We start from the raw sequence: 25,139 nt of genomic DNA on the forward strand, positions 1-25,139 counted from the left end.
CGAATCATTTTTGTAAATATTTTATTAAGTTGCTGTTAAATAAAAAATCTGTGTAAATCTGTGGCACAGTGCTTAGCAGTGGAACGTAGGCCTTTCAGGAAATTATTCAGTCAAATTTGTTAATGTTCTTATATGTGCTTATCAAAGATGTATTTCCAAGCTCTCCGTTCCTATATTGAGACACTTTTCCCCCTCACTTTTATGCTATCAGCTGTCAGTAATCACAGAGCAGATGAATTGTTCTGGTTGTTCAAAATAAAACATTCCTTTTTACACTAAGACAAGAAGTTTTCCTAGAATGCACCAAGTTTCTAATACCTTGCCAAGGTACAATGTTGCTTTGAGGTATTGTAGAGGGTTTCTTTCATTAGAATTTGGATGCCTATATTGGCTGTACATTCTTAATATCATACTTTCCAGCCTCCTGTAACTCAGAATTTGGTTATTAGCACATTGCTGCAGCAAGTTCAAAGATAATAAAACATTTTTAGCTCATCTCTGTAGACTCTTTCTTATTTGCATGCATCTTTTATTAAGTGATCTGTGAATAATGCTATTTATTGTAGTTACTTGTCAGCTAGTGTTTTGGGAATGGTTTGGTTTTGAAAAAGAAGTAGGAGAAATGAGTGGTAATGCAAGGATGTCAGAGATGCAGATGCTCTAGATGACTAATGAGTAAAATAATTGTGATGCTGGAAGTTGATGCTCTGCTAGGATGCTTATATTGTTATTTGTGTATTTTCAGTTGGGTGTTGGGAGTGGCATTAACAGCCTGCTATGGTTTGCAACACTATTTCTGGATGATGATTTGGTACACAAATGTCTACCTCCTCTCTAGGAAAAGAAGAGGAAATAGTAACCATTTCCCCAAGAGCATTATTTGTTTCAAAGAAAGGATATACTTTTTTAGCTGCAGGTAAGACAATGTGTTATTATTCTCATACATATTAATATTCTCAGTTCTATGATGTCTTCTTCCCCTCTTCTTTGCGTGACATTATATTTTAGAAGGCTGTCAAATCCCTTAGTATCAATTAATATTGTTATAAGATGTATATGCCTTAGTGTGATTTAGATGTGGATGATTTGTAAGCCTTGTCAGTAGAAACAAAGAACTAATAAGATTAACTGACACCCAAAGATAATGAAGGAATCGGGCACTGTGTCACCTGTAGCTGGACTGTAACTCTTTAAGGATGTGCTTTCTACAGCTGTGTTGTTTTTGTTGTTGTTTTTGTTTTGAGCAAGAGGAAATGACTGAACAGTCCAGGCTTGTATTTTGATTTGTGATAGTTTGGTTAAAATGCAGACTTGTTTTTATTTTGGAGCAATAGATTTATTTTAACACTCTGTTTTGTAGATTTTTCCCATATTGAATTAAGGATCCTTGCTGACTTATCATCTGAACCAGAGCTTCTGAAACTGTTCCAAGAACCTGAAACTGCTGATATCTTTACCACACTGGCTTCTCAGTGGTAAGAGTAAATGTTGCAGTTTGGCATATTTATTGCCCCAAACCTATTGTATTACTGCATGGTGGTAATAGAAAACAATATTTTGTTACAGTATATATTGTTAATCTCATAGTGTTTTAACACTGGAAGTAATATTTCCTTTCTTTCTGAGCCTTTTCTCCTCAACTGTTGTTAATGATGTATGCCAAAATGTTATAATCTAGCTGACAAGTATCATCCTTGAGACTAAAACTGGTGCAATAACATATTCTGCATAGCTCATGCTGATAAGTTTCTCACTATATAATTGTTCATCAATACTTTTTTTAGAATCCCAGAGCAGCATTTAAGTAGGGTACATGTCTGAAACATTGCAGAACAGTTTTTTCTTAGTAAAAGTAAAACATTCTTGAAATCCAGTTGATTATTCAAGAGCAGTATTGGCATCAAATTATGTATGTATAAGAAACATGTCTAGATCTCACAGGCTTCTCTTCAGCTCACAGGATTTACTGCTTCCATCTTCTAATGGATGGTGTGTGATACTTTCAAACAGGGATACATAGTAGTTTTAAAAAAATGTTTCTTACATCCATTTCCAGATTATTGTTTACTGATCTCTTCAGCTTGCAGACCAAAAGATTAACAATCCAAAAAGATAGAATATTAGTAACTTAGCTGTGTGACAGTGTTTCTCATTACTGTTTTTATTATGATCATGCCTAAAAGTGTAGGCTGGTATTCACTTTGTATTCAAAAGTGCATGGGCACTCAATAAGCAGACAGGATAGATCTTACAGAGACAGGGAGATAGATCTTACAATTTGAACATACAACACTGGTAAAGATCCAATAAAATAATATAACATGTAAGTAGATTGAACAGAATCATGTATGTAAATGTCATGCAATTTCCATATTTTCTCTTTGCTTTTCTCTTTTTTTATCCCTGTTTTTGTTGGAAGATTGCTAGCTGAAAAAAAAAAAAAGGCAAAAATAGATAAAATGAATTCATCAATCCCGATCTACTCAATCCAAATTCTACAGTTTCTAAATTTCTACTCAGTGTGGTATTTGCTAATATACTCTGAAGTAGTAAAAATAAACCATTTTATAATTGTCCTGCTACCAGCAACTGAATCCATGATTGAGACATGCACATGCAGTCTGGGAAACAAAACTCAAGGTCACAAACATTCCAACAAATGTAGCTATGGAAAGATCACCTTTTTCTTTAGAGTCAATTAGTAGCTTCTATTGACATTACGATCAATTCTTAGCTCTGACATATCACTAGAACCTCGTGATGGAGTTAAATCCTTTTTTTAGTTCGGAGGTATATTGCAAATGTATGCATGAAGATGAGTCAAATTTTGTCTCAGCTCTGGGCAAAGCTCCAGAAATACTATTCTATTCAGCAACCTCACAGCTTTTGGCAGCCATCAACCTCTTATAGTTGCTACACAGTAACTTTAAATTTAATGAAATATTACAGGCAAATATTTTTATCAGACAGAAGTGTCATGGTGTGTCTACAAAATCATTACATAATGATTCCTGCTGACTCTTCCTTTAAGCTTCAGGAAAGCTAATGCTTGGAAGTAACTAATGAATTTATTATATGACATTAATTACAGAAGCATGAAGGTTGGATTTCTTCTGGTCTAACCTTGGATGCCTGTTACATACCTGGTGAGATTAATTTGGCATATTGTTGATGCTCCCTACGTAGTAAGATCAATTGCATGTTAAAAGTGTTGATTTCTCACTATTCAGTACCATGTAGGTCTGGGATGGCCAGCTCACATGTAGACATCCATTTTGTCATCCATCCATTGTTCTGACAAATTTAATTCCTCCTTTTGGATCAGTTCCTTGTGAACTTATATTGCATTTTGGAGTTTTGTCCTTAATTTATTAAACACTAAAGAGAAGACACAAAATCACAAGCTCCACAGGTATCTTCCCATTCCACATATTTATTCATCTTTTGTAATCCACATTTTTAATTGGTGGAATATGACTGGTTGCTAGGGGAAATATGATATGGCAGAGCAAATCTGGATTTCAGAGGAATGTTAACTGTAGGGATAACACCAACTCCAAGAGTATAGTTTTGAAATTAATATTTTTCTTTTTTCTTTTTTCTCCTGTAAAATAGTAATTTGCAAATGTGGTCTGCGTAACTGAATACATATATAGACCCTTTATTTAATACTTAATTTGCCCATATAGATTTGGATTTGTGTATTTATTGAAGCCATGCCAAAAACCAGGAGATTTATCAGGATCATAACTGCAAGGACAAAAGTAGATCAGGGAAACAGTTGTGTATTCTTGTTTTGAATATAGTCAATGCTAGGAAAGTTTGAAAACAAAAATATCTACTAGGTAAAATAATTAGCCAGTTATTTGAACTTAGAAAAGATCTAAAGATACAGAATTTAATTCCTGTGTAATATGGTAGCTGTACAAATGTTGCTTTAGAAAACATAGCTAAATAATGGTATTTATGTGCTTTTAGAAAAAAGTCTTGTGTAGTTTGCATGAAATAACATACACGCATCCCCATCCCTCCCTCCCATTGCTATTGGAACAAGTTAAGGGAAGGAAGAGCAAAACAAACAATTTTATCTCCCCTTGGTCTCCTGATTTTTATTAGGTCTTAATCCTGGGGCTTTAAAATCTGTGCAAGGGATATACCAAGTGGAATACTAAATGTTCTATTCTGTTTGAAGGGATTGCTGTTTGTAAATCTTCTCTAACACATCTTGAAAAGCCTTGACCATTTTGTTTTTTTCTGAAAGAAATCAATAAAGAAAGAATTCGTTTCAGAAGCTTCCTCTGAAGAAAAAATTTAAGTTAATGTCAGTGTCTGATAGCATTCCAGCTTCTGAATGTGTGTCAGATATCTTTTAGCAGGTATTCTGCATCTAAAAATCCTTAGACTAATAAATATTAAAACATAAATAATATATTGACAATATTGACCTTTGATATTTATATTGATGATATAAAATCTTAGCCACATCCCAGAGTCAGACCAAGCAATAAGTTTATTCACTTTTATATATATTTAAGCATTATGACTTCTTCACCTAAATCTTAATTCTATTCCTTAGGTATCCTTCAGGCTAAAGTATTCTATCTAAAATGTAGTCTTTTAAAAAACCTTTACAGTCTTTTTTTTTTTTTTATGTTTTGGTGATGAATACACATGATGGACAGTTTCTGCCAAGAGTTCAGCAGTATGCCTTTCTGATTGAATTAAGATCTCTTATGTATAAAAGCTTTTTGTTTCTTAATTTGGTTGGGTATGCTCTACCAGGATTCAATCTCTCTCAGGGACCTAGAGATGTGTCTGTCTTGGAAATCTGTTGAATTGATGTTTCTATTAAACATTATTTGTATGCCATCTTTACACTTGTCAACAGTGCAATGTAGAGATGCACAAATGTACGTCAACCCAAACAACGCCTATGCATCACGGCAAAAGGCTGAAAGAAAGCACTGACTCAGAAACTGAACTTCAGCATCACACCATACCCAGCCCAGTATACCTAGCTGAGAGGCGATCCTCTGTAGAAGACCAGGCTGTAATCTTCTACTCCTATGGTTAGTTTATGGAGAGAGCCCATCTCAGAAGTAGCACAGCCTCTACCAGTCTGGAATTCCCTGCAGCATGCTCAACTGTTTGCTGTAGATACTGTGAATACTTAACTATATGCAGCAAGCAGTATTGTGTGTTCTGTTTGACAGAACTATTCTGAAATTGCTATTCAGATAAAGCTCAGAAGTTGGTACTTTTTTTTTTTTTTTTTTTTTTTGTGAGTTTCTGGGTAGTCTGATGCTTACTCTAATGTGTTTTGTCTTCAAGTTGCTTCTTTCACATGGAAAAAAATGTTCTTGGAATTTAATTCCATGGAATTCTATGGAATAAAACAAAAATTATGTCTGTTGGCCACTTTCCAGTAAGTTTGCTTCTATTGGCTATTTTTGTCAGTGAAAAGCCCAAGTTTGTCTCTGCCTTATACATCCAATATGTTTTCTTGTCATCTAGCATATAGTTACTCCATCTAAAGCTAAGATGATTTCAATAGATTTTAATATTTACTTGTATGTGCTTAGTACTGCTCCTACTCTTATCCTAGCCTCTCTGTAATGATTATCATATGCTATTGCCTACATTATCCTATGGAGAGTAACATTGTGGCCTACTGAGAGGAAGCCTTAAAGGACAGGTCAACACCTTCTAACACAAGAACACTAAGAGCCCCTTACATTAATGAGCTATTTAATACTGGACACAGAGTAAAGTTTCAAGACTGGCCTCTAATTTTGAAAATACATGATATAAATGATTCCAACTATTTACAAGATCACCTTGTGTTATATTGTCATGATGTCCTGTGACAGTTATAGTCCTTTGGAAAAGCCACGTCATCATCACAGTGCTGAAGATGATGAGAACTGTCTTGGCAGCTGTCTGACCAGCAAAGAGACCTGCTGTTATTTCTTTAAGCTAGCTTTTCCACCGTATATGAAAAATAAATAATTGTGTTTAAAATGTTGCTGATGAACATATCTTAAAATCCCTTTCATAGATGGAAGCTGAAAAAGAAGTTTACAGTATTTTAGGTAGTCTGTAATTTTTATTTAAGTAAAGGTACAGTGACTGAAATGAAGCTGGTAAAGGGGCTAGAGAGTAAAACATATGAGGGGCAGCTGAAACAACTGGGGCTGTTTAGTGTGGAAATAAAGAGACAGGAGTGGGTGCTTGAGCTCCTCTTAAAAAGCTGGAACAGAATGACAAGGATAGCCAGTCACTTGTGATCTGAAGTCCATACCTGAAGACACCTGTCAGATAGATTTTATTTTATTTTGGAAAAAATGAGCAGGAATCACTCTTTTTAAGTAGCGATTGTGTCCAGCTTTTATACAATAGCTAGGTGCTTGAAGACCTCAGTTCAACTTTTTTGACCTTCAAGCATTCAGATGTGCATCTGTCTCATTTAAGGAAGATACAGAAAGCTTCTGAAAGCTTCTCCACTCTGTGCTACTGCCTTGTTGCAGCTGAGATTCTGTTTAGTAAAGATTGTAATTTTTTTTTTTATTTTATTTTTTTTCAGCCGAGAGAAGATAGGATTTAGGGAATACATGATAATAATCTTCAAATATATAAAAGTTGTTGCAGAGAGTAGGCTAGAGAGTGAACAAAGCATAATGAATGAGCTTACACTGTGGTAAGGTATGTTTTGGTTAACATTAAAGAAAGCTTTTTAATAGAAAAGGTAAATACATATGGAGATGGATTACTTCTGAAGACTGTGGAATATCTATCACTAGAAGGAATGAGTCAAACAGATATTTCCAAGGATAACTGAGTTGGCTTTTCATTCTCCCTCAGAACCATGTTTTTATGGCCTTATGACTCAATATCTAAGTTGTATTTGTGAGACCTGGAAATTAGACCATGCTTTAACTGCATGCCACTGGGAGGAAGAGTTGTCTGTGAATCCCACCAAGTGGAGAGAGAACTGAGTTGCTGGCCCTTAGTGCCCTGAAAAATGTTTCAAGGTGGTACTCCCCTCCCCCTATACTATGAAATAATAATAATAAAAATAAAGACAGATATTATAGACAGAAACTATGTGTAAATAATGCTGTAATTGGATTACATCTCCTAGATTGGCTCCTACGGGCATCACAGTAGAGGTCAGGTGTGCTCAGAGTGGGTCTATGATGAACATGTGCACAATGCAGAATTTCAGAAGCCTTTTGAACAGTTAGGAGAGAAGTGTTCCCTGAGGTGTGCCGAGAATTCATGGATATCCATGCTTCAGGGGCCACTTAATGGTGTCAAATGGCTTCATTCATAGGTTTGGATGTAGGCATCCACATCCATTTCTCAGATTTGGTCTAGGTATCACAGTTCCTTACGCAGTTGCCCGTACAGATTCGTGAGAGATGGACTTTCACTCAGACCGTGTACCATTCATTCAAAAAATGAACGGAGGATTACCGCTCTGAGGTGAGCATCATCCCAAGGCAAGTCCCTAAAACTAAGTGGGTAGAGCTTCAGATATTTTCTTTATGTTCTAGTCTGTAGAATATCATTACAGGGTCATGCTTTTATCTAGTGAGTAATTCCTAAGGCACCCATTGGCAGGCACCAACCAGATATTACAGATATGTTTGCAGCCTCTCATCTTCTTAGTTTCTACTTAAATATATTTCTTGTAAATGTCCTACAAGATTTATGAAAATATTTTGCTCTATCTAGATGGTAACTACGAACTAAGATGTGAAAACATCTAGACTATATATCCTCTTAAACAAAGAGCTTCAGAGAAAAAGACCTTGTAAGTAGATCAGTTACGAATGTATTGAAATGAAGCTCTAGCACTTTCACATTTGGAACTTTAGCTATGGGAATACCCAGCTAATTTGTAGCCTCTAGGAAGAATAGAAGTATGTGAAACAAGGAACATTCTGTTGACCACAATATCTTTCTGAGGTAAAATCAATGCAAATTTAAACTAGAATCATTATTAGATGTCTTTTCAAGGTACATAGACCTTTTCTGTAAGTTATATTTACCATCTGAAAAGGGGAGCAATTTGGAAGGCTCCTTAGTAAGTTGTTTACAGTATGATCTAATTGTGAGCACAAATCTGTTACTACTATAAAATGCATATTTTCATTTCTTTGGAAGTAGAAAGATGTGCCTAAACTTTCTCACACAGTGAGAAGTGACCTAGGCATCTCCTCTAATGTATCCTGTGTCATAGGTTGTCACCTGAGCCAGCGTACCTCCAGCATGCGAATCTCTGCCTGCTAATCTCTGCCTCAGAAATTATCCTATTATAGTTAAGATTGTTGGACAGTTGTGTGTTAGTATTTTATGTTGTATTCTGTAACTCTTTTTGTACACTACAATTTCCCATCTGAATTGGAGAACATATAAAAAATTTGCTTATATGCAATGAATTTTCCTTATATTCTGCAGCTAAAAATAAGAGTAGAGAAATTTAATAATCTCTGTTAAAAATATTTCTGTAGTACCATGTAGTAGAGGAATATCTCTGATACTGTTCAATACACAGATGTACTGTGTATTAAAAGATAATTACCCGAATAATCTGATAACTGCCACCATTCCAGTGTTAAAACAGACATTCTCTTTAAACTATTAATTTCTACCTCTAAACTATAATTTATCCTGTACATGTTAACTACTGATGGTGAATTAAAGTAACAAGGTAATTGGTGGATACTCTTTCAGGGTGATATGTACTTTGTACCAAAGGAGAAAAAAAAGGAGGATTTGTGACAGTCAGTTGCATACAATGCTTGTGCTCAAGGCAATGCTTGAAAGAAGGCTGGGGCATTTCATAATGGTCTAGCTGCTCCTGCTTTAGCTTGACACCTGAGTTTTGTTAGATACATGCCACAAAATATTCACTTCTCTCTCATTTATCCATCTGCTTCCTCATGTTCTTGCTTTATTTTGTGGTGGTAGAGAACAGCATGAATAGATGTCCTTCTTCTAGGTATTGACATTATCTCCTAGTAAGTACTAGACATAATTGTCATTCTAATTATGTGGCTTGCAGAGAGCTCAAAATGGCTGCAGAATAAGAGGACATTGTCTCATTATTTCTTTGTAGCACTGCTAGCTAATACGTGAAATAAGAATATGTGCATCTATTATAGAATACCAAAGGATTTATAAAATTATTCACTTCTAATCATTCTGAGAAACATTCCTTTCCATTTTTGTGGCATAGGTAGGTTGGCTGACACTTGAAGATATGGAAGAGCCTTTCATTTACATTACATAATCTGTGCCAGAACCAGAGGAACTTGAACACTTAATTTCCAATAATCTCGGGAACCTCAGGCTGTTAACAAAATGTACTGGATATAAAAGTCCATGTTTCCTCAGCTGATGTGTGTGTGGGATGTTGGTAATATATAGCAAACCATTTTGGTAAGAGAAGGACATGCTAATTTTGGATTTGACTCAAGGAAAAGCCTAGAAAAAAACAAAGCACAGAACTAGTTGGTATTACCATATTGGAAGGACAAAAGTTTGTGGGCTTTTGTGTTTTAAGTTCAACCAGATCTGAATAAAAAGACCACAGTGCAGAAAGTTTGGTTTAGTTTTTTTAGAGACTGTCTTCCTTCAGGAAGTGGGGAAATTTTATTTAATTACAGCCTGCCAAGCAGGGGACTCAAGGAACTGATTATTTCTATTAATGTCAATGTGAGCCAGACTGTTGTGCATTGGGTACATCAGGAACTACAGTGAAATAGGTGAATTTTGTTTTTCCAGCTGCTTGGAAATTCAGGATACTTACTGACAATAGTTCTATCTGTTGATACCCTGCTGAGTTGTGAAGAACACAGGAAATAAGCAGAGGGATTTTGGATATTCCTGAAATAAATCAAAATAAGTCATCATGGGTTGAATTATACAAAAAGATAGTGTACTGGGTCTGTTTGAAGAAGATAAGGTCGTGTATGCACAATTTTTTGGTGGTAGGCTGACTAAATATATATACACTTGCCCATTCCAGTTTTATACAATCTTGTTTCAAGTACCTTTTTTTTTTTTTGTATCAAATAGATTGTAAGGATGAATCAACATTCATCCTTAGCAAAACACTGACTTTTTTTGTAGTTACTTTATATAAATGTATGGTGTAGCAAACACTGAATTAAGTTGAGCTGCCTACTCCCTTATTGTTACTTAAAACTGCAAGCATCAAGCTTCAGATGAAAAAAAACCCACAACTTTAGAGATTAGTCCTAACTCTATGACTTAAATTCAAGGCTAATACTAAATAGCAAGAAAGGCCAGTAAAACCTGAATGAGATAAATGGATTTATGAGAGGCAAAAGCCACATCTGTAGCTAAATGCTTTTTAAACAAGATATGATTAGAATCAGAGAATATCCCTAGGTGGAAGTGACCCACAAGGATCATCGAGTCCAGCTCCTTGCTCCAAACAGGACTACTTTTAAATTAAACCATATGTCAAGAGCATTGTCCTAATGCTTCTTATTTGTTTTTCTATATTAATTTTATGAAAATATTATCAGCAAGTCCTTGAAAAAGCCTTTGTTAATCAAGACATGTCACCTGGGTTTTTGTTAGTTTATTAAGGAGTAATGAGATAATCATGTTTATCCAGGTGGACTTCTACTGAGGAGATGGGAAGAGCTTTACCTTTCCTCCCATCCCCGTAAGCAGACATATGGCTACAAGATTCAGCAACTGGGTTATGCAGCTCTGTTTTCCCCCCAGCTAGGGCTCTCAGTTTTTGTTCGTTGTCTAAATAATGAGATATACTAGCTCAGGACTCTTAGGACTCCATCTTTGTCTAAAGGATTTTTGGGTAATTCAGATTATTTCATACCCTTCTAACCAGAAATTATGACTTGCAATCTCCTGGATTCCTTTTTCCACTTTTTGTGAGTTTAATGTTAAGTCTAAAATGAATTTGGATTAACTCTTTTAATTTTGATTCATACATTGGAAAATAATCAAATCTTTTTTTATTATTATTATTATTTTTTATTTTATTTGAAGTGTAGTCACCCCCTGTGCCATTGAGCCCACATAAGACTGTGAAACTGTTTTGCAGTATTAAGACAAATTAGACAACTTATGAACATAGCTGCTCTTTGCCATGGAATCCTTGGGGTAACTCCTAGAATCGTGCTTTTGAAGAAAGTGGAAAAAAATAATTCATGTGTATTATATGGCAGTCATCTTAAATGTGTAGCTGAATATCTCTGCTGGAGTCTCCATTCAGAAATATATGACTGTGTTGTGGTCTTTCAGCTCTGCGGGCTGGCTGTGTAACTCAGCCAGTATTGATTCACCCTAAATCCCGAGGTTTGGAGCTCAGTGCTACCTGCTAGATGACTCACAAAGGGTTAATTTCTTTCATTAGCATAGATTACACAGCTTTATAATAACGTTATAATTTCTAATTAGTTTCAAGGCTTCTACTTTCATTTTTCTTTTATTGGAATAGACTCTGAAGAAACGACTGTTGCAGTATTTAAAACTGAATAATTATTAGTACTTACCCATCATCTCATTGTTTATGTATCACTTCTCTTCTGATTAATATCCAAAATAGCTCTTACTTTGTATCTTGTATCTTTCTTTTCTTATTCACAGTATTATTGATAACGGGAGAGGAATGAGGAATTTGCTTTATACGTGCTGTTCAGGCACAAAGTGAGTTTACATGGGAAGTTGTGCTCTTCCAAATCAAATCATGTTCAGGGGCAGGTATAATGTGGCAGGAAGTCTAATTGTTGAGACACTACTCATTATGAATCTGGTGTTTAATAATTACTTATTTTCTAAAATAGGTGTGAGTGAGGCTGCAATCTGCAGCTCCTGCAGCTGTAGTCCTGCAGATTCCTTCAGGTTGTACTTGAGAAATTTTTAACGTCTGTGATGTACTACAGAGGAAGATTGAATTTCTGTGCGAATAGATGTAATGGTAGGAAAAGATGCTGACAAAGTGACAGTAGTTAATAAGAAATAGAGAAGCATTCAGAAGAGAAGCTCTAGGAAAAAGTAAGGCAGGTTCTTACGCTGCTAGGTAATGCTTTACACTTGCTAAAAATATGCCTGGTCTTACACAGGAGTATAAAACTAGAAGGAACTTGTTAGCCATAAAAACTCTTTCAGGTGATAATGTCATAAACTCTCTTCCATAGATTGGTGGGGCCTCAGTTTAGAACTAGTTATAGCCTAGATAATTCTACTGGAAGCTGTTGAATTCCCCATTCCTCTTCTGGCTTGAAATCTCCTTTTACTTTCTACCTTATTTATTCCTACATTTTAACTAGATAAATTATTCTTGCCAACATTGTCCATTAGCTTTATTAGCTCTCCTTGCACGCCCAGAGTTTGCTTTGCATAACTACTTCAGGAAGGCAATCAATTGTGTTCAGTCCTCATTCTTTAAGGAAACTAGACACTTTTTCTTAGGGTATTTGTCATCAAAATAACTTAATGAACTGGTGTTAGGAGCAGCTAGTTATGACTACATGGAATTCCATGCAAGTTAATCTGTATTTCCTCTTGGCAAGGAAAATGAGCCTCTGTGGCACCGCCTGACTGTTTCACTAAGCTGCTTTGGTTATCAAAGCTAGCTTTTTAAGCGAGCTCTGAAATCTCTGTGCCACGACACAGCCTCAGGTATATTTGTGTCATGGTCAAGAAATGCAAGTTAATTTTGGTCGTGAAACTGGGGTAGCAGAATGATGAATTAAAGAAATCATGACCTTAGTCTACCTTTATTCCAGTAAATTTAGTGCCAGGGAATGTTCCCGGTTGCTGGCATTCAGTATCTGCATTTCTGAATTGGTCGCTATCGTGGTTGTGGCTCTGGACCAAACAGCTCCTGGGCATAATTCCTGAATTAGTATGGGCCAGGGATTATTTCCACCAGGCTGCTGGATGCAGCATCTTGTTCAGATGGTAAGAGATTTTTGAACTATGGATGTGTGATGTTGTTTTCCACTTAGCCCCACTGCTGCAGGATATTTATGGACAGGTTTAATTTCTTTATATTGATGTAGTCAGTGTCTCGTTTCATATGGCTGATTTTTCGCAATTCAATATTCAGATAGCCTACCTCCATACCTGTTTCAAATTAATGTTTCTCAAACATGGTGACCAAATTAAGTTAACTACCCAGATAAAATCTCAACAGTACATTGTACAGCAGAACTAATATTGCCCTGCCATGATTGGAAATAACCCACTTGTCACATACTGAAATTGCATTTGTCTTTCCCCAGCCAAACCATGCTGTTTCCTTGTCATTCTGTGGTCAAATATTACATTTTCCTCTAATTGTTCACCCCTACTTCATATAAAAAATGTATGCTTTAATAATTCTTATTTTCAAATAAAATAACTTTGCAGAAAAGCAGTAGTCTTTTTAAATTATTATTATTATTTAGACCCTGTGAAAAGGTGCATTTCTCAAGCTGTGTAGGGATAGCTTTGCAATTACTAAAGTCTAGAGGGGGTGAAATGGTGTTAATGTGCTATCTAATTTTGTTCCTGTGTGGTATATTGGAGGACAATTTGTTGTGGAGTATCTTGAAAGACAAGCCCCAAGTTCTCTGTATATTGCATTTGAGTTTCTCTTTTCTGTGCTATTATTATGCTCGCTTTGGGATTAGGCAGTCTCTTATACCTACTCAAAATCATTGTGAAATCAGCTGTAATTGAATCCTCAGTTTATATCTCTGGAATATCATTAATGATGAAGTTCATCACTTTTACCTAAATTTCTGTAAGACTACCAGATTAAATCATTGTTCTGAAGAAGTGTCATTATTTAAAATCAAGCTTGTTTGCATTAGGCAAAAAGCATTAATTCTAGTTTGAGGTTTTCATTCCTCTCACAACAAACATCACTTGTGGAAAAGTCTGTTTATTAATGAATGATTGTAACTGTTAGATTTTTGCATAATAAAAGAAATCATACTCAAAAGATTTTGACAGGGAACACTTGAAAACTGTGGCATTTGCAAATACAATCTTTGTGATAGCTGTAATAATATTTGGTTTGCCTTTGGAATACCTATGTTAGGCAGCACAGCCTCCACAAATTAGGTATGAATACATATACAAATATGCATGTACATAAATATATATGAACTTCTATGTTGAGATAGAGGAGATAGATCTAGATTTTGACTTGCAATATTCAGTTATTAAAATGTGTTTTTACAAAGCATTCGTGCAGCTGTTTAATTTGCTGCCACTTTATCCCCCTACTCCCATGTCCCATTCCTTCTTCCACCCCTGAAATTTGGTAAAAAGGAGGAGGTTCGGTATGCCTTCTCAAGTCAGAGTTCTACATTATAAGTTCTATATTGAAAACCTCACGGGCATCAGCGTGGACTATTTTAACAGTTTTACTTTTGCAGCACAGCAATTTCTATCTGTTTTGAAAGCTTACTTGCAAGAGTTGATATTAATCGAATTTAACACTGGACTTGCCTTGTACCCTTACAGACTGTTTGAGTGGTAACTTACAAACATTTCACCTTGTAGTTTACAATCCCTTGGAGAAGTACAGCTGTGACATTTGTTTAGACTAGCAAATAGTAAGGCAGAGGGAACAAAGTCTTCAGGAAGCATAATAGGTTTTGTTTTTAGAAGACTTAAACAATCACTTTAAATAAACCAGGTTGTTAACTACAAGCTTAACCAGACAGCTTAATTTTATATCAGATTGGAAGCTTATTATTATTGCACATCAGATGGTTACTTAGCATGCTGGAATAACTGAAAAACAAAGCTTTAGAGTTTTCATCACCACAACTAACAAAAACTAGTGAAAAAGCAAGCTCTGGGGATGTAGGGCAGTCCTCAGTTGTTTCACAGTGTTTGATGATGCTTGGCTTTGGTAATTTCATGAAGAGGATTTCTTGTATATGAAGAGTTATCTTCAAGATAACTCCTGTAGATGAGTCTTTCTCATCTACAGTGGTTTTGATAAAATGCTACATTTTGTGAGCACACTCCAGATCATAATGAGATGTTTCAGTTTATTTCATGTAACACAATTATCTTTACCTTGATTTTCAAGATCTTGATGAAATCAAGAATGTAAAGGCAGGTATTATATATCCATACTATTTTCAAAATGTTTTGAGGTGCTACAACACATTTTGACACAGTTTATAAATAATTTGTTTTTAGGATTGAATCCAACAATAGTAATTAGATTTTCATTGATGGAATTTTTAGAATATGGAAATTGATGAAGTAATGGGTGAATTTTGCACAATAGTACTGGGAATCTAGCTAATATGTGCCAAAGAAATCTTGTAAGGCTTATGGAAAATACTATCGTATCAGCTTTGAGAACTGAGGAATTTTTCTTGCTTGATCTAGGTCTAATAGAAAGTCTCTTTGCAGAAGTTAATACCTCAACGCTTCTGAAGCTTTGGTTTCAAACCCACCAATTATTTTAAAACACAAACAACTCATACTTCAGTTTTAGTTTTGCCTTTAATTCAGTGTGATTATAAGCGTAATAGAAATTTAAGCTGCGAGAGGTATTTTCAGTGCAGACTGAAAGAAAAGGATTATTCATTATCTCAACCCTCTCTGCAGAAAATCCTCATATATATATCATAATTGAATTCTTCCTCTTTTCTTTGGCCATTAAGATCTTTAAATGTCAGCTTCTTAACTTTTTCTTAACTGTGCAGATTCATTTTGATGTAGTGTGAGATACCCCTGCTTGTTTTTCCTGAGCAACCTGTGCTTTGTTTGCTGGTGGTTTGATAGGGTAACTGATTGCAGTTATATCATCTTTTGGTTGTGTACTAAGAACTTTGTTTCCTGCTGTTTCACTCATCTCGTATTTGGCTAAGGCTGTTCTGAAACTCTATTTCTTTATAAAGATATGAGACTCCTGACTGGGCCAGTATTGGTCATTATTTGATACTTTGCTACAGCTACCTGTACCATCTCCCAACACAGCTTCCATTCCTTCTTAACCATTCAGAGCTTCTTACAGAAAAACTTGAGAAGTGAAGAAAGAACTCTAAGAGCATTAATTTGAGGTTAATCCCTGACATGTAGTTTAAAACAAGTGGTCTCCGATGAATTTTGTCATCCTATCTTGTATGGCCCTTGTAAGCTGTTTACATTTATTCTTTCAGTGATGGTGACCATCACACTGACATTCACACAGTCAATGACTTACTTTCATTCTCTGCTTTTAAAGCTGAAGACTCCGACATGAGAATGGCCTCTAGCAGATTAATTCTTCCAACAATCATGTGACTCAGAAATAAACATCACCTGTCTGGGAGACTCGTGGTGTAAGAAAGGACCACAGATGTGAGAGGAAAGCACTTTTGTGTTCCTGCAGGAGTGAATGAGAGAAAAGATGAAGGTTCCAGGGTAGGGTGTCCTCTCTCAAGAACCTCCATTGGTGCCAGGCACTTTCTGATCTCTCTGAATGAAGTCCAGAATTGTACCTTTTTAAAGAGAAATCTCTGACCTTTTTTTTTTGTCAAGGGCACTGCAAATAACTGCTGTCTAACGTATCTCCTCTGTACCTGGGAGATTAACATGCAGGTAAATATCCTAGTAAAGATAATGGATCACTTTACTCTCAAATGAATCCTTCAACAATCCTTAAATTGTTACTGATGATAGGTATAATTTATGACATGACCTTGTTGCAATCTCTTTATCTGGTTCCCTGGTACTTTAAAATGTAGCAACAGAAGACTTCTGGCCCACAGAGCAAACTGAAAAGATACGTCTTTATCTTCTGTAAAGTGCTTGAAAGCTAAACATCATGCTCTTTTGCAGAAGGTTTAGGACTAATGAAATAAATCTTCATGCAATGGACTACAGAGGCTACTCAGACAAAATAAATTATTTTATAATTAACCATCGGAAGGGCTTTTAAAATCATAAAGTGCTTATGGAGTCTTGAAAAAGAGTTTTATAGGGGTTGTAAAGCTTCTCCTGGTGCTAAAAGGACATAAATTAAAAATCAGTTTGGTGGAGTAGCATACAAAGGGGAAAAGAGATACAATGACAAAACTGTGGCAGGACTGGCTGTGGTATAGACAGGATGGTATCAAGCTGCCTGTCCTGTTGTCTTTTTTTCAGATAAGTGTCCTGTAGTCTTTTATTCGGAGATGAACACAGCTAGCTGAAATGAAAGCTTTTATAAGAAACTCGAAATGAAATAGAATACAAATTTAAGCTTCCTGATTGGGTGATTGTGACCCCCTCCCATCTTTAAGCACATTCCCATATTTACATGGAAAATGCATACCAGAGGTGAACCAATATGAGCAACAGCCACTGCAAGATGTCTCTGCCTTCCCCGTGCCACAGTGGGAAGGAGCATAGGTTGAGTGAGGAGTCTGTATACTACCCGCCAGATGAAAAGGAGGATATGTGAGGAATCTGATATTGTTATTGATTCACTGATTGGAACATATCCTTGAGTGAGAAGCTTCTCTCTGTTATTCCAAAACCTTATATCTCAGTAATGCAAATCACATGAAGATAAAAATGCAAATAGAGGCATTTGGCATAACATGTGATTTAGACATAAAATATGTTTGGAAATGACACAGATACAAGAATAAAAGAAGAAATTGCTTAATCAATATATACTTGGGCTATGTGAGGAAGGTCTTCCTTTCTGTTACCTATTTCACCTGCTGTTTCCCCTGACAAGATGTTAGTCTGCATTTCCTTGTAGATGCATCTTTGCTATTTTAGAAAAGCATCTTACCTTTATTGCCACTCTTCTGGGCAGTCTAGGCAGGTTTCATTTTTCATCCTGACGTCTCTATGCTCTTCTTATGAGGAAGACAAACTAGCTACTTTTTGTCTAGAACACAGTTGTGTAAATGCCTTAGAGAAGTTACATATATATATGGTTTTCATGTTATGTATGTGGTTTTCAGTAGACATTGCATATCAACCTGTACATTAAAACTGTGTATGATAAAATGCTTAGGCTAACTGCACATACCTTATTCATGGCTCTGGCTTATAATGCAAGGCAAAGTAATAGTCTATAATGAAACGACGGTGGCCTTCAGAAGACTGGTTCTCCACCTCTTCTCTGTATTGTAACAGAGATTAGCCACATAAAAGTCATTCCAAGATCTCTTCCACACATTATTTTAAAATGTCTGAGACAATTTATGCCTGAGGTTTGTCAGTATTTTCCATTGGTGACTGAATGGTAGCTTTCAGAAAGATCCCCTACTGCACGCTGCATTAATGGTGAGCAGGCTAGGTTATAGTGGAGCCAATCTCCTATATGTTCAGGATGCCCAAGTATATTTTGGTATATATTCTTCTTGCCAAAACTAAGCTTTCAAAATTTACCTCCAAGATGATATCTCCAGTGGTGTTACCACGATAAAACGGAGCAGTTGCCACTAATTACGTAAGTTGCCTGTACCGGTTTCATATGCCAGCAAAGTTCCAGTCACAACCTTACAAAATACATAACCCTCACCACAATTTCATAGCAACAGTGATTAAAAATGGCATATTTATATACTTCTCTGAAGAAATTAAAACAACAGCAACAAGTGTAAAGGAACAGCCAGATGAATGGATGTGTATTCACTTGTATATTCCGTCATTTATTGGACATTAATGGCTATGTATAAAATGAATTTAAGGACACTCTGTCTCCTTTCCCACATCAACATCTCCCAGCTAGGACTTGGATTAACTGACAGATGCAGGAGAGCAGCCAAGAGCTTTGTGGCTATTATGACTGAGCCTAGCTTGGTGTAATGTAATGCAGAACAAGGCAATGCATGTCTGCCAGGTATTGTGTTGGAAAGTTTGTTCTGCCTTGTCCTGTACATAAACAGACGACTTCCGTCACCATGCAACATTTCCCAGAAATACTGAAGTGTCTTATCGCATTCTTTTAAGACTGGTTTCCTTCCATTTCTATCTGTTCTCAAAGTTTTATTTTGCTATTGCCCAATTTTTATGTCCTGTGGCCTTCTTGGATTTTTTTTTCTGCATGTGTTGTGCTCTGTGCTAATTTCAATATACTAAAATTTGCATTTATTTTTTCTTTATAATATTCTGTGCAGTTTAAAAATAATTCCATCTTGTTCTCTACTCTGTAATAAATATATTATTCTGATTCTGATTTGTAGCTAAGATTTTTTTTTATTATTATTTTAAATCACAGATAGGATTGCCATATTTTGGGGGGTATAAAGAAACTCAGTGTTCGTAAGTTTTAAGACTTAATTCAGCAGAAACTCCTTGGAATACTCTTTAGACCCCATTAATATATGAAAACATTTTGGAGAAATTATAGAAAATATTCAAAATACTTGAAAAAGTAATTGCATATGTATTTTAAGTGTTGTATCTGCCATGTATATTTCTTACTGACAATTTGGTTCCTTAGAAATTTTTCTTTTTTTTTTCTTCAGGCAGCTATGCCCTTTTTGGCATACAACCTACTTCATAGTAGAACCATCTCTTTAAGGAGTTTGTATATCTCTACTCTGACCACATTTGTAAGATTTTCCACAATTTTCTGTGCTAAGCTATTTTGCTGTCCTCCCAGACCTTTTGTGGTTGTTTAGCTCTGATAACTCCTTCCTTAATAATGAGATCTGTTAACCTGAACTTGCTAAGTGTCTTCCAGCACAGAAGCCCATTCTTTATTTCACCTAATAGATGTGTACCAAGTAAAGTGCTACAAAGCAAAGTACTTGCAAAGCAGTATTAAACAAAGGAAGGCAAAGGACAAGCAAATCAGAATTGTGGAAGTAGACTGAAATAAGTATGCACCAAGGACAGGAATGTAAGGGTGCAGGCACATAAGAGGTAAAACACTGCACATTTGGAGATGGCAAGTCAGGAAGAATTTGAAGATGATCATATTGATGAAGAACTTGACCAAATAGCTTATTAAAAGAGGGAGTAATGAGAGGGATGTCATAAAGTGGAAAAACATGTTTCATGCCAGAACTAATAACCGCATCAGCAATATTTTATGTCATACCACAATTCTGCACCATTTTCATGTATTAGATAGTTTTCTTTATGAGTGTAACTTAAAAACCTCTTATACAAGTAAGGAGGTAATAATGTTTCTTTCTCAATACTGTGGTATTCTGTGATGAGTCCAAAACCAAAATAAAAATTTTAACATTTAAATAAGTTCTTGCAGAACCCTTGGTAACAAAATAATTTGTTATAGAATTATAGAATGGCTTGGGTTGGAAGGCACCTTAAATATCATCTAGTTCTAGCCCCCTGCCATGGGCAGGGACACCTCCCACCAGACCAGGCTGCCCAAAGCCCCATCCAGCCTGGCCTTGAGCACCTCCAGGGATGGGGCATCCACAGCTTCTCTGGGCAGCCTGTGCCAGTGCCTCACCACCCTCACAGTGAAGAATTTGTTCCTAATGCCTAATCTAAATCTATCCTCTTTTAGTTTAAGACCATTCCCCCTTGTCTATCATCATCTGCCTGAATAAAAAGTCCTGCTCCATCCTTTTTATAAGACCCCTTTAAGTATTGAAGGGCCACAGTGAGGTCTCCCTGGAGCCTTCCCTTCTCCAGGCTGAACATCCCCAGCTCTCTCAGCCTTTATTCATAGAAGAGGTTCTCATTAAAATAAATGTATCTTTAGAGGAAATGGGCTCAAGAAGAAAGCCCAATGAGGATTTCTAGCATGGCTACTGCATGGATGAGAAATTGACCCCCTAATGCCGTATTGTTATTCAAAGGAATAGCCTTCTTAAACAAATCTGCATGTAAAATCTATTGCTGTAATCCTATCTCTTATTTTCTCTAGGAATCTAGTTTGAATTATGCATTACTAGGAAAATAGAGTTCGATTTTGTAGTTTCCCTAATTTATATATTCTTCAGTCTTTGCTCCCTTATTCCAGAATGGTCCTCAGGTGAGATCTACTGTCTGTTCTCTAAGGAACTCCTGTTTTCCCTCCAGCCTCTATTTTCCCTCCTGATTCTGGATAGATGTTTTCCCAAGAATATGTGTAGCTTTCTGCCAGGTCCTTCAGGAAATTCCTGCAGACTTTCTGCCAGAAGTTGCTTCAGGAAATCTTTGATGATGTCTGGTTTCCTAATTCTGCGCATATTAGTTCCAATTGCCACTTTGTCATCTTAATCAGGTACATTTGGGAATCTCAGCCTGTTTTATTCATAAGAGCCATGACCTTTACACCTGGCACAACAGAGAAAGCAAATTATAAGAGCCTCCAGCTACCAAAATGATTGACTTAAGTGGGAATAATCTTGACACTGAAAACATCGTCTATCAGATTATCTAGCTCTTCATGTCTCTCAGCCTAAAAATGAACAGAGGAAAGTCCATTTTATCTTTGAAGCGATTACACTGTTCAAAGTCACAATGTGAACTTTTACAAAGCCAAAGACTATTTGCCTAAGGAAGGTTTGAAATCATGTTCAATTTTATTTTTCATCTTCAAAAAGATCTGTATTTCTGTAAAGACCCTTAACAATGATTGCACCCAAGGCTTACCTGTTCATCTTTCAGCGTCTAATTATACCAGCACTTTTCATAGGCTAGGCTAAAATCACTGTATGAGCCAACCAAGCACAGATCTGTGGCTTTGTTGATTTTCTAGGTGTTTGGTTTTCATAGTGAAATAATGTTCAAAGACTCTAAAAAGATATAAAGAAATATGACGTTTTTTCAAAGCTTGTCAGACAGACTTCCATGGTAAAGCATCTTTCATAACAAAAAGCTTTCATGACAAAGCATACTAAACAGAATTTTAAAATGCAATCACATCATCATGAACATGAGGAAACTTATTTGCAAGCTGTGCCTTGTGAATCAGGTATCCCTGCCAGCAGTAGATCTCTAAGTTCCAAAGACGGTTAGTGTATGTATTTCTTTTCAGAGCGTGAGCAGATGAGCTCTCCCTCAATGCACTTCTATTTAAACCAATTATCAACATTTGCCAGTGTTGTCAATTGCCAGTAATTCAGTATTCTTTCTGAATCTACATTTAGATAAGAAAATGCATAGGTGGCATCAACTTGGTCATTGCAGAGGTCTAGCTTTTAATTTGCAGATTATGAAATCCATGAGCCTTTTTGTAGGACTGCTTACATCACTTGATGAGCAAATGTAAAGTGGGAAGGGCAATAGTTTGCTGACAGTGAACTAGCTATGGTCTCCAGTTAAGAAACAGCCAGTGCTGCTGTTTTGTGAAGTATTTCTATTGTGGAGCTCTGTAAGACATGTAAGAGATTTGGTACATGCTTATATCAATCATTATTCTTGGTATACAACCTTTGTTTAAGTTAGCTTTAGGTCAGACTTATGTTCAGAGTCTCAATACACTTTATGTCTTGAAGAAATGCTGTTGCTGGGGAGATTTAACTTTTCTCATGAGTCAGTACTGGGGCCTTTTCACCCTAAAGAACTAATAGTATAGTAGTAAGACTTTTCCTAGCCAAGGATTTGATTTAAAAGCAAAGGAAATGACTAGATGAAGATTAAAGAAAAAAAAATACTATTTATAAAAAATTCCTATAAAATCTACTGATGACTATCACCACTGAAAGTTTTAAAGAAATTGTATATTCATTGTGCCTAAGACAAAAGCCCCTAAGTGCTTCTATTCGTTATATGGCTGTAGTTAAATATATTTTCTGTGGGGATAAACATTTAAATTAGTTTTAACTGAAAATATATTATTTTTGTTTGTTCATTTAGGAAGGGGATTCCAAGTGAAGAAGTGAAACAAGCTGATAGAGAGCAAGCAAAGCGTATAGTTTACTCAGTGGTTTATGGAGCAGGTAGGCATCTTACAAAATAAAATGCTACAGTGTATTCATACCTTACACGTAACTTATACAAATGTGCTGAATTCAGGAAAAGGAATAAAATTCTGTATTATATTGTTATTTATATCAAGTATTATTAAATCTACTCTGTATCAAAATTATTCAGGTAATATATCTACATTGACATACACAAAGATTACTCTGATTTTGTGTTTATTTGCTGCTGATGCAACTGAAGCATTTATCTTTATCTGAAATTAGTATAACTTTTAGGAAGTTTTGTAATCTGTCAGTATGTGCACAGATATGAGAATAACTGCAATGAAATTAGAGGAATGCAGATATTGTCTCAAAGAAAGCATGTTTACAGAATCATAGAATGCTGAGGTTGGAAGGGACCTCTGGCAAAGCTTGCCTGTATTATGCTTATGCTTACTTTCATGTAGTATATAGTAATCTTTTTTTTTTTTTTTTTGAATGTTTTCTGAATTAAATTATACTTGGTTCATATTTTCAAGGTCCCTTTTATAATCTTGGAGGAAAGAAAACAATATAATAAAGAAAGAAGAGTCTCGCTATGTCTAGGAGTCAGTACTTTAGTAAATACACCAGATATTGAGATGGATAACAGTATTACAGACTTCTTGCTTAATTCATCTGCTTATGCCTCAATCACTCTGTAAAGCTGCAGAAAATACAACTTCTGTAAAAGAAAGTATCAATTCTATTCAATGGCACTATGTTCAAGTCCTGAATTATACAGAACACAGAGGAAAGTCAAAGTGTTTAAATGAAAACCAAAGAAACAAGTAGTATTATTTTCAGTTTTGAAAGATATTACAGAATGGAGAACAGTAAAATGCACAGGCTGTTGCTACCAATTCCCCTGGCACAGATAATTTAAGGGGAATTCTCAAGGAAGCTTTAGTCCACTCCTGGGAGTTGCTTAGCATGGTCTGTGCTCCTGCATCCTGAAATGTGATCTTACATGGCTGTTCAGTCCTCTTTTTTTGCTTTCCAGAAACTGCATCTCCCTGGAACTTTTCAGACTTCCTTATTGATACCGTGGCTTAATTTTCTGACTATTTTATGTAATGCTTTGTTCCGTATAGGAGTAGTTCTTTAGAAGGATAATATGGACAGGCTTAGATGTTGCGGTTCTCTAAGGAAGCCACGGCAGTCTTCTAGCTGTCAACAATATGTGCTTTAGCAGATAGATTTGTCATTTTTTGACCAAAGAAGTAAAAAAAAAAATTACTTATATGTCAAACAAATGCACAGGCCTCAGCTAAGAGTCATCCTAGATGTGAATTTCTTATTTTAGCACCTTGTCCAGACTAGTGTTTCTGGAGCTCAGTGGAGATCCTGACATTACAGAGAACAAAATTGTACAGAATTGTTCTGAAATGCACATCAAACTAACAGTGATGGCATTTAGGTGGCTGAAATCCTTTCTCTTTCAAAAATGCTAGATAATTTTTCTTGATGGTATTACTGTGACAATAACTATTCCATGCTTTTAGTGCCTTGAGACATCACCTCTCAGCTTGTTATTTGCAGACACAGTGCTGGTTTGTGTTGCTGTGCAGCTGACAAGTATATCTGTCTTTCAAACCTCTTATGACTAATGTTGATGTATGTTTTATTTTTACTGGAACTATTTGGTTTATAAATGTCTTTAAACTGTAGCTTCTATATTACGTTTTCACACTCTGGAAAACTGTTCTAAAATTTGTTTGTTTGTTTGTTTTTCTTTGATTTTCTATCTTATAGATATTCTTAGATACAATGTAATATATATTGTGCATCTATGTCCTATCCAAAAGGTATTATTCCTTTCTATCTCTGCTGAAATCCTTTTTAATTCTGGATGTCTTTTTCTAACTCTTTCATCTCACAACTTGGACACAGTTTTTTAAAGAAATTGAGGAGCCTAAGAGTGTCTGAAATATGTGGGACTCACTCTCCTAACTACCTTTTTCAAATCAAGCCACTTGGTCTGATTCCTTCAGCCATTAGATTTTTTTTGTGATTTGTACACCATATCCAAAACTTCTAGCTAAACTCAACCAGCTGCATCTCCACCCCCTTTTTTAGATCTTCATTCGCATTTATATTTATTTAAAATTGTTTTTAAGTTCTTCATCTGCTCCTCAAAATTTTGCACATTTCAACAGTTAACTAGTAGAATGATACTTCAAACAGAAGTTATTATGTGAACAAAAAAGATGTCAAGCACATTATAGGTATAAGTTATAACTAGGAATTCCTTAATTATGTTCTGTTTATGTACTTCTTATT

At 35.7% G+C, this 25,139-nt stretch overlaps 1 protein-coding gene across 1 annotated transcript in view; it reads left to right on the forward strand.

The window, feature by feature from the left end:
• Nucleotides 1-25,139, forward strand: part of POLN (DNA polymerase nu) — a 99,459-nt gene that overhangs the window by 44,169 nt on the left and 30,151 nt on the right. The window contains exons 16-18 of the mRNA XM_035325660.1: nucleotides 839-916; nucleotides 1,361-1,475; nucleotides 22,768-22,850. Of these exons, the coding sequence (XP_035181551.1) occupies nucleotides 839-916; nucleotides 1,361-1,475; nucleotides 22,768-22,850 (276 nt within the window). The remainder of the gene's footprint in view (nucleotides 1-838; nucleotides 917-1,360; nucleotides 1,476-22,767; nucleotides 22,851-25,139) is intronic.

Source organism: Oxyura jamaicensis, chromosome 4, assembly GCF_011077185.1.
Source record: "Oxyura jamaicensis isolate SHBP4307 breed ruddy duck chromosome 4, BPBGC_Ojam_1.0, whole genome shotgun sequence".
Taxonomy (NCBI): Eukaryota; Metazoa; Chordata; class Aves; order Anseriformes; family Anatidae; genus Oxyura; species Oxyura jamaicensis.